The 17,243-nt window shown below is 42.7% G+C and overlaps 1 protein-coding gene across 4 annotated transcripts in view; it reads right to left on the reverse strand.

The window, feature by feature from the left end:
* Positions 1 to 1,376: 1,376 nt before the first annotated feature.
* The window catches only part of Col9a1 (collagen, type IX, alpha 1), an 88,046-nt gene continuing 72,179 nt past the window's right edge, over positions 1,377 to 17,243 (reverse strand). For all 4 annotated transcript variants that reach the window (XM_005404470.2, XM_005404469.2, XM_013504449.1 and 1 more), the window contains 2 exons: positions 13,172 to 13,249; positions 1,377 to 1,898 (listed from right to left, as the gene is read on the reverse strand). In XM_005404470.2, coding sequence (XP_005404527.2) covers positions 1,714 to 1,898; positions 13,172 to 13,249 — 263 coding nt within the window. In that variant the 3' untranslated portion in view covers positions 1,377 to 1,713. The remainder of the gene's footprint in view (positions 1,899 to 13,171; positions 13,250 to 17,243) is intronic.

A 17,243-nucleotide genomic window follows, 5' to 3' on the forward strand; every position in this document is an offset into this window, starting at 1 on the left:
CATAAACTTGGTGAAAATATTGACAACATTGAGTTATCATTCTATACCTGGCACAGAAAAAATACAATAAGTGGCACCAAAACAGAGTAGAGGAATCATTTCTGGTTCTTCTTTAGCATAGTAGGGTAACTACTGGTTAAGACAATCAATGGTATATTTCAAAATAATTGGAAGAGTACAAAATTCCCAACACATAAATACGATTACTGCTTGAAGAGATGAAAATACTTATTACCCTGATTTAATTTTTGCATACAGTATACATGTATTAAATTACCATAGTGCACCCCACAGAAGTGAACACATAGTATGTATCAATTAGAAAAGAGAATGCAGTGCTTTAGCTGAGCTGTTTTATGAAATGTATAAGAAATTGTGAAACGTACATCATTTTGCAGCAGTGAATTTCTTTTTTTTTGTTTGTTTGGTTTTTTTTTTTTTGGTTTTTCTCCAGTACTGGGAACTGAACTCACGACCTTGCGCTTGCCAGGCAGGCGCTTTTGCCACTGAGCTAAATCCCCAGCCCCCAGCAGTGAATTTCTGATTGGAAGCTAACAAGCTATGGAAATGAAGGCAGGGCTTCTTCACCAAGAGAACAAGTGAAACTAGACTTAAAGGAGTCCATGCAATCTCTGGAACACTATGCAAAAAAAAAAAAAATGTATATATCCACCTGGGCATGGTTCTGGGGGTAGATTTAGAGTTTTCATTAGAATTTCAGAATGATCCACAAAGTTCATTCATATTCATTCATTTATTCATTCATCCTCTCTCTCCATCACCTTACCACCCCCACCCAATCCCAGGGTAGTATCTGTGGCACAGTAAAGGTTTTCTAAATTTCTCTTTGTACTAAAAAGCACTAATAATATACACATACACCTGTAGAAACACCAGTAATTTAAAATTTTAATGTATCTAAATAAGCTCAATGACGTCATTGAACATGATTATTTATAAGAAAACATGCAAGAGATCCAGAAATCATATTTATTTCTTCTTTGGTAAAACCAGAGATGTTACTGCAAACCTTTAAAATAAATAATCTCATCAGTAAAACTTTAGAGCACCAGGGTATTAAAATCCCTTCTTTGCTTTCACATAGATGAGCTTAAAATATTCATGGGTTTGGATGCAGTACATACAATTCAATGGAAGCCCAGAATGGCCATAAAAACCAGCAGAGGATGGAAGGAAATCCTCGGCTGCACTGCACCCAGCCCTCCCTCGCCCCTGGAGTGAGCAGGTCAGTGGGCATTTCAGCACCTATCCTACTTGAGTAGTGGAGTTTCTTCATAGCTACGCTAGTCACCCTCTGTGCAACTGAATCAACAACCCAGGACATCTAAATTAAAAATGAAAATAACTGCTGCAACTGAGGTACACAGACTGTTTTTGTTTATTGGCACCGTGGCCCACAATATTACGCCACATATGTATAGCACACTGAAAAGTCCAAGATCCTGCGAAGAGAACTGTACACTTAGTTCAAGAGAATTGGGATTTCTTTTGCTGGTGACTCCCTATCTTCCATGCAAGGGAAAGGGAAAGGGATTTCTTGGATAGCACCATTGTTCTAGATTGTCCAGGGGGACCTGTGCAGTTAGCCTGAAGGTCACGCCTGATCCGCCTCACCCCTGCATCCGGCAGGGTCTCTCCCTGAAGCTCTTCCCCGGGTGTGGTTTCTGCAGCAGCTGTGCAGCCCTAAACCGGTCACTGGTCAGGGCCTTTGCTAAACGCTCGCTGACCAGCCTGCAGGGTGCAGGAAGCTGGCTCACAGAATCCAGGAGGACCAGGAGGCCCCGGGGGACCAGGCACACCAGGAATTCCGGCCACCCCGGGGGGCCCTCGCTCGCCATCCAGGCCGTTTCTCCCATACACGGCAGGGCCTGGGTCACCTGAAACACACAAAAAGTTACCCCGGTGAGCAGGAGGATCTTTGCGGCTATAGACTCACAGCCAAGCAGTGTGCTGGGACAGGGCTCCGGAAGTGGTGTGGGCGGAAGAGGAGGAAGCAACTCCTTTATTAGGTTGGGGGAACTCAAAGTAGTAGGAACCCTTGGTGTGTGCAACCCATATTCCACCCGTGGGGCTGTACTGTCCAATACAGACGCCTTGTGTCTATGTGAGGCCACAGACACAGGCGACAGGGACAGAACACGCCTGGAGCTTGAAGATTTAGCATGAAAAACTGTGAAGTAACTCACGAGTAAGGTTTACATTTGCTAGATAACAGAATGATAACATTTTGCACCCAGTGAAGTCAATGAACTCTAGAGAACATCCCCAGTTTATAACGAAGCGATGTTTAAAATGCCAAGAAGTCATAAATGTACCTGAGCTGCCCAACATCACAGCTTAGGAGAGAACCAGGCGTCTCCTGCGAGGCAATGTGGCTGGCAGGGAGCTGCGTGCTGCTGTCACTGCCCGGCATCACAGGACAGTATCAGATGACATAGTTCTAGCCTGGGGAGAGGCTGACGCTCCAAACCTGAACTGAAGTTTCTACAGGAATGAATATCGCTTTCACACCCTCCCAAAGTCGAATGATACCAAGTACAACCATCTTACAAGGGATGATCAAAATGTAGTGTTTAAACTAAAAATTTTATCACAATAAAAGACACCTTGCCCTTAACCCCCCTCAGAACGCTCCCTTTTACTTCAGACTGCTCCCACCATGCTTGCCGCTCTCTGAAGCAGTTCTGGAAGTCTCTTACACGAGTGTTTGTATGGGGTGTGTGTGGCCAAAAATATGGTGAATGTTGCTGCCGAGGAATTCAAAGGAAAGGCAGACTCATGAAACCTTGACGGTGTGTCCTCATTCGCCTGTTTCATCAGCTCTAGCACTGTGTGACTCTGGCCCTTTCCCAAAGTCAGAATGACCATGAAGCGTAAAGGTTTTTAATTGATTTAAGACACCAAAGCAGGGCGGAGCTAAAGCTCAGCGGCGCAGTACCTGCTGGGCAAGCACAAGGTCCTGAGTTTGATTCTTGGTACCAAAAAAAAAAAAAAAATCAGACACCAAAGCAGCCATGATGGTTCGTGAAAGAGGACTCCAGAACTGCTTCACACAGTGGCAAGAATGACGGGATCGGTGTGTTTGAGGCAAGATTTTGAGGGGGATTAACGGCAAGGTGTCTTTTGCTATAATAATTTTTTTAAATGTACACATTTTCAATCCCGCCTCCTCAGCGACCACTTGTATTATGAAACCTAATTCTACCTATTGTGCTCGCCTTTGAGTGTGCTTACGAGACACTCCAAAATCACACACACCGCACCCGCTTGCGGCTCACACCGTGTGAGGGGCACAGCGACCCTGAGTTCTAAGATGCGATCAACATCCAGGCGTGGAAAAGCACAGCTTAGCGGTTAGAAAACACAGCTGTCACTAAAGAAGAACAGATCAGCAAGTCACTCACGCTGTCCTCACCTACAAGGTGGGGTAAGCCCCTCCCTATGATTCAGTTACATGACTGGAGATACCTGCTGAGCGGAGATTAGTACTGTTACTAAGACAGCGTGCATTAACGTCTTTCAGATGACTGTGCCACGCACCCTACAAAAGCCCATCCTCACCTCCTCGGCTTCTCCGTGTGAGGCACAGCAAGCCCACAGGGACATGTCTACGTTTTGTTACACTCACACGTGGCACGTTTTGCTCAGTGAGCACCTTCCCCGAGGTCTGGCAGCCCACCACAGAAAGAACTGCCGCTGACTGTCCCCCACTGCGTCCACCAGAGATGAGGGGACCGCAGCGGCGGCAGCTGACTCCTGCGGTTGGATCTGACACTTACAGGGTGGCACTGGGAAGGGCGGGCCCTGTGGCACTCCCCTGTCTGTAGACAAAGGGCTCATGTGCCACGTGGGTGCCCAGCAGGCGCAGGGCCACACCCTGCGGAACATCTGGAAATGGGCTGCTTGTGTGCACTGGCACCGTGACGGGGTGCTCGGCAGTGCGTGGGGGCAGAGTTGTTAACCTGCGAGGGGTGGCATCACCCAGCACCCGGAGAGCCACAGCGCCCCCTCGAGGATAGCAAGGGCACTTGGGCCCCCTCTGGCTCCAGGGCTGTGATCTGTACCGGAAGAGGGCTGGCGCTTAGAGACGTTAGGAGACAGCCTAATGGGTACGAAACCTGTGTGAAGCGCACGGTTTACGCCTGCTGATAGCAGTGGTTTAAAGAGCCTGACTCCATCTCCGGCTTCGCAATTCGGTTCATCTGCCAAAAGCTGAAAGCAAATCGACATGTTCCACCCCACACACATTCGCTTAGGTGGGCTTTCCTTCTTTCTCGGAGGCTTTCACTTTCTTTTCTATTTTAGCGGTCTTATTACATGTCTTTTGTTTCTCTCACTAGTGGCCTGGGCCTATTTTATAGATCTCCCGCACACAAGGAGGAAGGTAGGTTAGAGACCCTATTTTTTATATAGCATCTCATTTTTCATCATGTGCTTACATTTAGACCTATGCAAAAAAATGTCACAGACCAAACGCACTAGTAAGTTTTAAGTGAGAAAAATTATCTTTGAGTTTCTGTATCTCAAGGATATTTTAGCAGAGATGTAAGTTCTTATCCCATAAGCTTTTGTCCAACTATATTAAGCTCTGGTGAAGCAGATACTTAGGTATTCTCCTGTGTGGGAGAAACCATCTCCCTAACCCACAGTATCTAAGGCTGTCGCAGTCATGCCCTTAGCAAACCTGTTCAAACCCCCTGATACCTAGAGCAGTGAAAGGATGACTTTTTTTTTTAAGGTTTAAAAGATGGGCCAGATCTAGCTACATATGAAAGGTAATTTTCATGCACTTTTTCAGTAGAAATGTTACACACACACATACACACACACACATGCACACACATATACATACACATACACATACGTACATACTGGGTCTGCCTTAAGAAAATGATATCAGTAGTGGGAGGAGAAAATGACCGTAGCCAGAGAAGAGGTTAAAAACCATCGACCTTGGAGGCTAAAGAAGTTAATGCAGCTCAAGTAGAAAAACCTCAGCTCTCAAGCTCAATCACCACTTAAATAGTTTTACGAGAACACAGCCACTGTTGTTTGCTTGTGTATTTTCTGTGGCTGGTCTTTCACTAGAGGGCAGAGTTGAGTACCTGGGACAGAGATCATCTGCCACTCAAAGCCAAAAAAGTATTCTTTCCAGAACAAGCATGCTGACCCCAGTGTCATAAGGAAAAGACCTGCAGTGACAAATCCCGCAATGTCTTCGTCAGAAGAAAACCTGCAGAACAAGAGCAATGAAAGCCAGTCACTGTTACTCCACATCTGTACTGGGGAGACGGCAGGGAGGAGGGGTGCCTGTGGGGACCTGGAGAGCTGATGCCGGCAGTGGTTCTAACATCTGGCGAACAGCTGCGAGGAGAACTGGGGCTCGCTGTTACCAGAACTTCTGATAATTTTCAAGAGAAGCTGGCTTTTACATAAACAGCTCTCGAGTTTTAACTGTAAGCAACTAATTCAAAACTCTAACACTGGTAGAGCAAACGCCCTGCCTGAAACTTTAAATCCAACTTTCAGTCATTCTGTAATACAAACACTAAAGAGCAGAAAGAAATCTTTTTCTTTTAGATTTTCATATTTAGTTTCCCATTTCAACACATTCCAAAAGAATTTTTTTTCACCGGCGAAATTTATGCCAAATTCCTGCTCCCTTTGAAGGAAGAGCTGATGAAGCTATCCTCTCAACCCTCTGATTTATGTCATAAAATAGTGTATCAAGTCCAATTCTGTCTCGGGCAAATGAAGCACTTTGCCTTCTGGAGCTCTGGATATGTTATTATCGTCACTGACACTTTATAAAATATCCCTTTCTCGTGTGCCACACGTGCTCATTACTGACCCTGTTTTCTTCCTGGGTAAACTGAGTCAAGGTGCTTCCACAACTGTCCTCAGGCACATGGCTAGAGACTGCCGGAGTTAGAAACAAGGACCTTAACTGCTACTCTAACCAAACTGTATTTCCAAAACTGACAATTTGCCAGCTCTGCAGGGTGCGTCTGCTACATTAACTGCAGAAAGATTACATAAGTTCCTGAAATGTCAAGGACCTGTACAAATGCGATGCCTAACGAGTCACGGCTTCAAAAAGCATCCATGTCATTCTCCGTGTGAACAGTAGAGGGCAGCCACGTCCCGCTGATGGAGGCCAGTCTGACCCCCGGCACATTGAAAAAGGCAGCCTCGATCCACACCACAGAGCCAGACCGCAACCAAGGGACAAAAAAAAACAAAACGCAAACGATCTTCAGCATCAGATACACATCTCTGATGATTAATCCTTGGTTACGTAAATTTTTTGCATGTGCCACAAAGTTACACTTCTTATACAGAGCTAGGATTATTGTGTGGTGTTTAATCCAGAATTCTAGATATGAGCAATAACTATGATAATATGTTTCAGTGTTTAAAATTTACTACACTAACAGGTGCACTGGCATCCATGCCTCTCATCATACCCCCTCCACTTTAACACACTTATCCCACTGTTCTTGCCGCCTCCGGAAGCAGCTCTGGACGTCCTCTTTCATAAGTGTTGTTAGTTTGCTGCTGTGCTGCCTCCATGCCCTGAACTGATTCAAAACATTAAAGTTTCATGGTCATTTCGATGTTTTGGAAGAGCCAGAAGTCGCACAACGCCAGATCCAGTGACCCTAAGGTGAATTAGGACACACCTTCAATATTTTACGAGTCTGCCTTTTAGTTGAGATTATATCAAGAAAGGAGATCACCTTGTAAAGACATTCACAAAAGAGAAAGCCTAGAATTGCTTCAGGAAGTGGCAAGAATGATGCGGTAAGTGTGTTGACAGAGCAAGGAGTGCTGCCAGGGGGATTAGTGGCAATGTGTCTTTTACTGTAAGGTTTTTTAATTCAAGCATTCACTGTGTATTTTAATCACCCCCTGCATGTTTCAAGAATTGGTGTACGCTGCTTTACAGAGAACCCCTCAACCCAATAAAATAACTGCAGCGATGAAAATAGCGTAAGTGACCACTACAAAATTCAAGCCGGAAGCTGAATGTTCTTTAATTCAGATTTCACAAGCAAAGTCCACCTGGCTGTAGACTTTGCACAAGAAAGCTGAACAGCCAGACCTCTGAAGGAGATGGAAGAGGACACCAGAAATGGAACAATATCACCTGCTCCTGTATGGGCAGATCTAGTGTTGTCAAAATAGCCATATTTCCAAAACTGATATACAGATTTAATGCAATCGCAATCAAAGTACTAAGAACATTCCGTTCAGGACTACAGAAAGCAATCATAAAATTCATATGGATCCAGAAAGGACCTAGGATAGCAAAAGCAATTCTGGGCAACAGGGGCAAAGGTGGAAAGAACAAAATCCCAGTTATAAGCTATGTTACAAAGCTATAGTGATTTAAAAATAAAATAACATGGCACTGGCACAAAAAGAGACATGTAGATCAATGGGACACAACAGAGGATGCAGAAACATTCCTAGGCACATTCAGCTACCTGACCCTCGGCAAAGGAGCCAAAAACATATGCCAGAGGGAAGACATTTTTAACAAATGGTGCTGGGAAAACCATCTTTCTACATGGAGAAGATTGAGTCTAGACCTCTATCTATCCCATATACTAAACTAAAATCGAAACAGATCAGAGACTAAATGTTAAAACAAATAATCTTCTGGAAAATGAAACAGGCAAAATTCTTAAAGACATAGCATAGACAAGGACTTTCTGAACAGAACTCTGTTCCACAAGAAAGGAGATCATATCAAATTAAAAAGTTTCTACACAGCAAAGGAAACAACCAACAAAGTGGAACAAGACAATCTAGGGAATAGTAAAAAAAAAAAAAAAATTGCTAGCTGTTCCTCAGACAGAGGACTAATATCCATGATATATAAAGAACTCAAAAAAATTAGACCTCTCCCCAAAACAAAAGATCCAAACAAAAAGATAAAATGGTTAGACACTTCTCAGAAGAAGTACAAATCGCCAATAAAGACATGAAAAAATATGCAACACTGCAGGCCACTAGAAAATACAAATTTAAACAACACTGAGATTTCAGCCTACTCCAGAAAGAATAGCCATCATCAAGAATTCAAATAACAAATACTGATGAGGCTGGGGGTGGGGAGGGGACACTTCGACATTGTTGATAGGCATGTAAACAATACAACCATTATGGAACTCAGAATGAAGATTCCTCAGAACACTAAAACTAGAGATTCCTTTTGACCCACACATTCCCTGTCTGCATATCTTCTCAAAAGAGTTAAAGACATCAAGTTACAGTGCTCTATAATTTGATCGTACAAATCCATAATTTAATATGAACCCATGTTTACAGCAGCACAGTTCATAATAGCTAAATCTTGGGGCTGGGGATTTAGCTCAGCGGCAAAAGCGCCTGCCTGGCAAGCGCAAGGTCATGAGTTCGGTTCCCGGTACCAGAGAAAAACAAAAAAAAAAAGCTAAATCTAGCACGTGGCCTATATGTCCATCAACAGATGAATGGATAAAGAAAGCAGGATTTATCAATGGAGCACTACTCTGCCGTAAAGAAAGAGAGACTTGAGACACTTGTAGGAAAAAGGATGCACCTGAGACTATAACGTTAAGTGTAACAAATCAGACACATGAGATTAAATAGGGCATGGTTGCTCTTCTATGAGAAACCCAAAATATAATTGAGGAGTGAAATAAAAAATAGGTAATAGAAAATAGGGACACAGATTATTTGCAAAATGGAAGGGACCAAGAGATTGAGGGAGAGGGGAGGGGTGAGAAAGGAAGAGGATGAAAAAAGAATTAAGATGGTTATGTACATGCACCAACGCACCATAAGGGATGTAATTATTATACAATGTACTGCAAACATGTACTAATAAAAAAATAAATTTTTGTCTTTTTGAGAAGGGGTCTCGCTATGCAGTTCAGGCTGGCCTTGAGCTCACTTTGTAGCCCAGGCTGGTCTCAAACTCACAGCGATCCTCCTGTCTCAGCCTCCAGAGTGCTGGGATGACAGGTGTGCACCACCATGCCTGGCAAAAAACTAAAAATTTTAAAACGAGAACTGACCATCCATCCTCACAGTCTAGGGTGGTCCAGCACAAGGCCAAGTGTCTCCATGTCCCAGACTGCGGAAGCATCTCAGCTCACAAGTCACATTCCAGCTGTTCACACACATAAGCCTGTCATTTAATTTACTTCTTTTCCTAATGTATTTGGATGCACAAAGGAGCCAGGATTGCCCATTGAAATTTACAGAGTTCCAAGGAACTGGTCCCACATAAGCAAGTTCACTAGCAGCAGGCATAGAGGGTCTCTTAATGAGACTTCCAACTAGGCGGTGACACGAACTGGCCTCTGATAAGAAACTGAAGGTACTGGGGGACTGATGTGATACTCACAGCTCTGGGAAAGGGGCGGAAAAGGGACTGAGATACAGTCCCTTCACATGCAACTGAAAGTCTTGGGCGATGGCCAAGTCACAGAAGTAGGCTGGCACGCTAGCCATATTACTAGACAGCCACCCATTATTTTGTCTCCTACATGAACCTGGACCCCAGAAGACTGGACTTCTCCCTCTACCGCTCATCACCCCAAGGGCCTCTGCTGGGGCGTGTGACTTGTGTCAGTCTGTGTTTTCGCAAATATAAAGAGAAGAGTGACAGCACTAGGAACAGCTGAACATGCAGACTGTTTGCCTTATGCTAGGCACGTTGCTAAGTGCTTTGCGTGTTATCATGCGAGCATAGCCTCTGAGTAACCTTGCAAGGATGAGTATAAGAAGACACTAGATAACCCACATGTGCTTTGCAAGAACAAAGCACTGCACCAAAACAAGAGTGGACGTCCTCATCACAATAATAACCGATGGTCCGAGATGGGCACTGTTACGGTCCATCCCCAAAATGCACGAACACACAACACTGAGCAAAGCAGGAGACCGCCTGCCGTGGGAAGGGTGCAGAAAACGAAAACTTCATGGAAAGAACCAAGAAATTCTAATCACTAATGACTTTTTTGTTTTCAAACGGTAGATAGGTTAATATAAAGAATGATCCAGTTATCTGTTCGATTCAGGCAGATTTGACGCCCAAGTTCAACTGAAGGAATAAAGGGCTCCTTCCTTCCGGTTAGACGCGCATTTATCTTGATGCTTCCAGACAAGCTCCCGCTGGGTTCTACTGAAGATTTCTCCAGTCTCTAATGTCCTATTATTATTATGTCTGTGAGAGACCACAAATCGTGTTTCTGATCACATTCTAAATTCTACCAGCGTCTCAGAGGACAATTACCTGGTGAAATGATTGGCGGGGAACCAGTACTTTGTGTTAATGATTTGGAGTTGGGGATGTTCATGGAAGAAGAGTTTGGGGTCTTAGAGGTAGCGCTGACTCGGGGAGGAGTATCAACGCTGCTGGTCAAAAGCAGGAGCAAAAAGGTGCAGAAGCCTAACTGGCGCCCCTGAGCCATTAGCTCTCCTTCCACTGCCTCAGAAAGCAAAATGTGGGCTTTTATATTAATAACAGTACTAAAAATAAATAATAAAATAACAGGACTAGTAACCAACATTCCTTGGCATTCACGGTGGCCAGAAAGTGTCCTGAGCTCTTTACATGGATTGGTTTTCTTTGATTCTCAGAATTACACTATCAGAGATATGTCATTGTTAATATTTCGTAAGTGGGGAAACTGAGGCACAGAAAACTAAGCTATTCACTCAGTGCTATAAAATGAATAAGTGGCATTGTCAAGATTTGAACCCAGCATATCTGAAGGTGGAGCCGGTGGTCCACAGCCCACACTCACAATTCTAGATTAAGGGGAGGAGGAGCCCAGAAAGCTCCTGTCAGGGACAGACTTGAGAAACAGCCAGCAGAGTAAGTTCATGGTGTAGACAAAAGCATAGGAACTGGCGGAAAAGCGAAAGTCCCCGGCTGGAGCGAGGGATGAAGGTCCAGCACCAGGGTCTCTTCTCCAGGCACTGTGCTTTCGACAGCTTATGGTCTGGAAAAATAATCCGGATCTCGAATGTTTCCCTGAAGGTAATACATCCTCTCAACTATGACGTAACCAAGGCCTTCCCTCCCACTCGCCAAAACAGGAAAGTTGAAATGGAGCAAGAGGGAAAGCAGGAAGAGGAAGATTTAATGTGAAAAAGATGGATGAAGATAAGAGCAGGTGAGTGAGAGAAAAATGAGAGGCCGGTGGAAATCAAAGGACAGCGATAATCGTGGGGACAGTACCAGGAAGGAAGGCGCAACGATTGGAGAAAAGAAAGGGAAGGGAAAAGAGAAAGGACGGAGGCCTTGGGAGTCTCGGCAGAAGGGAATCCACAAACTGCCTCAACAAATCAGATTTAAGTTTTAAATCTAAGACCAGCTGCCACAACCTTTTCCCACAGTGAGGTTTTCCTCCTTCGCTCGCTGGTCTGCATGTGACGCTCTGGTGCTCCAAAGAGTGAGACAGCAAAACCCTCCCTGTCCGAGTGGTGCCGAGGAGCATCCCGCCCGCCCTCCAGGGTGAGACGCAGCTCCTCGGTTGGCGACAGGCTCCCTGCAGGCAGGAAGGGCAGACTGCGAATCCAGAGCTGGGGCTCTGAATCTTCCTGGTTATACAGTTAAAATGTGATTCCCCAACAGATTTTTGGAAAATGGGAATCACTGGAAACCATGTTATATTTTCAGTAAAAGAAAACATTGTTAATCGTGCAAGTTGTTCATTTGGGAGCTGGTGAGCGATTTGTCCACAAAATGAGAGAAGAAGAAGCTGTTTGCTGATCCTATAAACCTGTGGAAATTGTGATGATGATGTTTCACCCCTGGTCAAGGAGAAAAGAATTCGCAGTAACTACTTTTTCCTTTTTGTCTTCTACAAACATTCATCCGTGACTCCAGCCTTCTCTGATCCCATCTAGCTCCAACTGAATTTTCTTTCCTTTCCCAATCAGAAAAGCTTTCTTTTCCAATCAGAAAAAATTATTCATCTGTAAAAGTCTCTTGACAGGGCCATGAATCACAGTTTGAGAAAGACAGTATTTCAGCTATCTCCAAATGTATCCATATTTTCTTTTTTAAAAATTTAATAGGAAAGCAATCCCCAGGAGCAGTGAAATAGATCATTGGAAAGCAATAATATTTCCGGCTACAATTAAAGCCATGATTAAATATGTAAGCCTCTGGCAGGATTATGAAATGGGAATTTCTCTCCCTGAGTTTCGATATACCAAGTTTCCTAACTTCATTATGGAGGTGAGAGCCACCTCAATTTTCCCCCTCCTGCAATCCCTGTCATCTAGGGCCAGAGCTCCCCGAGCCATTGCCCAGCCAGGTAAAGACTCTTGAAGCCTCCTGGCTTCCAGCTGTGCTGTACCACCTCGGATTTCTAGTGGATGAGGGTGTTCTACCCCGGGCCCAGGTGACAGAGTAGCCGGTGCACACAGAGGACACAGAACTCCTAGAGGGAAGTGGGCCCCTCACACAGAGATGTCTCAATTACCTCTGTGCACACAGCTCCAACACAAAGCTCATGTGTGGCGCTTGGTAACCAGGAGTAGGAAAGCTTGGGTTTGTTGGGGGAGTCGGGTCAGGGAGCAGTATGAATTTTAAAAAAATCTGGCTATTTGCAAGAGGAAGTGTTTAAAAGAGAATTTCAGTTACTCCTTATGCCATGTGAGCAGCTGAAAACACAGATTAATTTTCCAACTACTCTGGTTTTAGAGACTTAAAAAATAAGGGCTGAGATGTAGCTCAGTGACTGAGCACTTGCCTAGCATGCACCAGGCTGTGGGTTCAAACTCCAGCACAACCAGGAAAATAATAACAAAGGGAGCAATCATCTAGGCTGAAAACAGACACCAGTGTATTCATTCAGATTTTCAGAGCCAGTGGGCTGTGGCTGGCCCTTGACACTGTTCTCCTTCGAGCATCTTCTGATGGAGTGAATATGTCAACTTCTGACATCTATTTTCTCACAAAGCATGCAGACATGACTTACAACTCACTTAGCATTTCATTAAAGCTGATCTTGAAAAAGCTACATCAGCCCCTGTGATCACTTGACATGCCTAAGTGATGGGACAGCAGATCTTTCAAAATGTTATCCATTTCAGGCTGACTGCACACTTGTCATCAGTTTGCATGCAGCTCACTTACCTGGGAGACCTGTTGCTCCAGGCAGACCTTTGGGACCTCTTCCTGGAGGGCCACGCTCCCCCTTTTCTCCCAGCTCACCTGCGTTTCATTAAAGAAATGTTATTTTCCTATATGTCTGTAAAAGAAACTTCTTTATTCCTAAACATTAAGCAAAGACAAAATTCAGAAAACAAAACTCATGGAATTACCACAGCTGAAGGTATAGAAAACACATAACAAGAAGAAATCAGGTTCATCACATGAATAAATCAAAGGGGGGGAAATCAGATGATCATAGCTATAGACACATCATAAACCATTATATTTTAGATATTTCCTACAATAGATGTTATAGGCACTTTATTACAGGTACTTTATTATAGATACTATAGGTATTTCAGGAAATGGAAAAGGCATGCTTAGTAATATAGTCAACCAAATAAAAATCAATGACTAGACTAACCTGATAAAATATGCATCTCAACCCAAAAGCTAACATAATGCTTAAAAGAAAAGAGCAACTCTGCTACACTCAGCTGCATTATTTCACTTGAGGAGTTAAAACCGTCCCTGGGCTGGGGATTTAGCTCAGTGGCACAGCACTTGCCTAGCAAGTGCGACGTCGTGAGTTCGATTCTGGGTACTGGGAAAAAAACAAAAAACAAAACCGTCCCTATTTCCAGATGATAGAAACATTTATTTTAAAAATCCAGAAAATCAACTCAATTGCTGCACATGAGAGGAGAATTCGGTAAACTAGCAGGGTACAAAGTTAATATACGAAAATCAATATCTAGATAATACCAACCACCAACCAGGTACAAGACATGGTGGAAAGGATACCAACGGCAATTAAATTGTTAAATAAGGAGGAATAGGCTTCACAGGACCTATGTAGGTCCACCAAGAAAAAGTGAACATCTCTAAAGGGTACAAAAAGGCTTGGAAAATGTTCTGTAATGAAATGACATCATCATAAAAACTGGTCAGTCCTCCCTAAGGACTGAATTTTCATGATTATCCCAATAAAAGCACAAACACATGTTTTTAACCGGAGAAAATAATTCTGGACTTTGTAGAGAAAAACACAAAAACCAGAATAGCTGCGAAAACCTGCCAAAGAAAAGCAATGTGAAGGTAGTTCATCCTGCCAGATATTAAACAATTAAAAGGGTGTGGCCCTGCCCCATGGGTAGACCAGGACAGGATATCTGAAACCTGGCTCAAATACATGGGGAAATTTGGTTTCTAATAAAGGTGGTATCTTACAATGGGAAATTCAGCTCAGTCAGTGGTGGTGAGAGAGTGGGAAATCAGATGTAAAAAGCATTAGATCTAGCCTTCAATACCTCATACCACATTCCAGGATAAATTACAAAAAGATCCAATATTTAGGAACCAGCAGGAAAAAAAGAAAGCATGATTTTAGAACTTAAGATGTGAGTAGGCCTTTCTATTACGATTCAAAATGTGGAGTGTTCCAAAAATCAGCACAAAAAGGCCAACAACACAATAAAAAATGAGCAAATTACACAAGGCTAAAATGAAAATGGCTCTTAAATATTTGAAAAGATCTGTGAAATAACTTTCATCACATAATAAATGCAATTTTACAAAAAGCAAAGATATTACTTTAATCTGTAAGACCAGCAAAAGTTCCAAAATTAAATTAGACATGTATTTAGCAAGCATGTAGAAAAATAGAGCAGTACAAAACAGTACTGAGAATATAAATTGGCACAATCTCTACAAAGGATGATTTGACAGAAGTTCTCAAAATTACAAATGGAAGTTCCATTGTGCTCAGCAATTCTCCTCTAGAAATTTATCATAGAAACAGAGCTAGGGATAGAATTAGAGGTAGAGTGTATGTTGGTATTTTGCACAAAAATGAAATATATACACTGTGTTCACAACAGCCTTGTGTAATCTCAGAATTTGGAGCCCAGCCTGGACAACTTAGCGAGACCCTGTGTCAAAATAAAAAATACAAAGGGCTACAGAATGTAGCTCAGTGCAAAAGTCCTGGGTTCAATTCCCAGTATTATCAAAGAAAAGAAAGTTTAAACATTATAGTACTTCCACAGAACGGAATGCTACACAGCTGTGAAGAAAAAGTAGGCAGCTCTTTGGAACAATCTCCAGGATATATTATTAAGTGAAACAAAAAAAAGACCCAGTCACTTGCTAAAGTAAAATATGATTCTGTTTTTAAAAGGAAGGAGGGAAAATAGATATTCATGCACCCTTAGATATCATTGCTTGTAAAGATATGAAAACTAGCCACAACTATACAGCAGAAAGAATAAAGGAGAAAACACAGAAGGGAGGCAGCAGGGGGAGAAACACTCTTCACAAATAGGTTTCATACATTTTAAAATTTTTGAACAACGTAAGTTTAGAATTACCAAAAATAAGTCAATGAATTTTAAACATGTAAAGTGTGCTGTCAACGTGTCCTCCACTAGTGACTCATTATCTCTAAGGAATAAGCTTTGATTGCAGCCAGCCACATGAACTTCCAAGTCATTATAAGACAGCTGACTGAGTTTGAGAACCCACAGCCACCAAACAAAGCTGCGTGAGCTATCCCGACTCCTGCAGAGCTCCAATCCAGAAACCTGGCCTTGTTAACAAACGGCCTTCATACTTTATTTAACTGATCCTAACTGACCTGTACTGTGCTTAGTAGAAGGTGCTTTTCTACTATTGTTACCTTGCTAGCATGTTGTGATTCTCTTACAATGTTAAGACTCAGCGCCCCTTTGCAACAAACTCTGCGCAGAATCATTTTTCCCTAACATCTAATATCAGTCTGATCTTCTTCAGCCTTCAGTTACATTTGTTATAATTTAAAATACAAGGTCGGGTGCACAACAATAATAGGAAGAATATCGGTACAATCGTCTATACAATAGCCAAATGCTCAAGGACTAATATGAAGCAAATGTTTAAAGTCACGGAAGTTTATTTTGCTGTGAATGCTCCCATGTGAATGCTTTTGTGCTGAATTAACTACATTTTCACAGCAATTTAACCTTACATACACACTGTGGAAGGATACAGGGCTGAGGCTGTACCCACATTCACATAAGCTAGTTTTTATTTCTCATTCATTATCAATATGGCCTCACTATATTAGGACGATGTGACGAGTGTACTAAAAACTAACAGCCTGAGCCTTCTTGTTAATTTAGCAATTTAAATGTCATCACTGTGATTCTGGAGACTGGCAATGAAAACAATCTCCAAACCTGTCACATTTTCTGAAGATATGAGGTGAAGAGCATAAATCACATGTAGCTTTCATATTGAAAGTGATAGTCAAACTTAATTTCACATCTTAGCATAAAGCTACACCAACTTTAAAATGTTGCCCTAGTAAGAAATAAGGTTGCTTTCTTGTGAGGTTGTCCCATTGGTTATCCCTCATAGAAAAGCAAAGTTTAAATGGGTGCTAAGTCAGAGCAGACCATGGAAACAGCTGCTCCCAGCAAACCAGCCCACAGAGGGCTCTATCACCAGACTCACCTACTTCTTCAAATTCTGATTGTATTTTTTTCTGAGCTGCCCAAAAAACAGCTCAGAAAGTTAAAGGTCCACATTTATTAGCTCACACATAAAGTCAGACAGCCAGGTGTGGTGGTGCATACCTCCCAGTGCTTGGCAGGCTGAGGCAGGAGGATGGCAAGTTTAAGTCCAGCCTGAGTTGTCCCAAATCCTCCACCAATTTTTTTTAAAAAGTCTCTTTTTAAAAAGCCTTATCTCAGGTATGCAGGAAAATATAATTTGTGTGGCTCATTATGAACAGTAAAATTCTCATTGCTCCACAGTTGCTATTTATTTCATTTTATTGGCAAGCTATAATTGATGCTATCTCCCTGGGAACAGACTATTACCAAAAAAGGTGTTAGTCACAGTTATGACAAGTATACTTTCTTAAACCTTCATTTCCTCAAAGAAATGAACGCATCTCTTTGACTCACACCAAAATATCTAAAAATACACAACCTTATTCTAAGGGACTTAAAATTAACTCTAAATGTTTAAAAATAATAGCTATGACATGGAAGACTAACGCAATACCACGCCA

The sequence above is a fragment of the Chinchilla lanigera genome, unplaced genomic scaffold (assembly GCF_000276665.1).
Source record: "Chinchilla lanigera isolate Chin_1 unplaced genomic scaffold, ChiLan1.0 scaffold00087, whole genome shotgun sequence".
NCBI classification, from domain to species: Eukaryota; Metazoa; Chordata; class Mammalia; order Rodentia; family Chinchillidae; genus Chinchilla; species Chinchilla lanigera.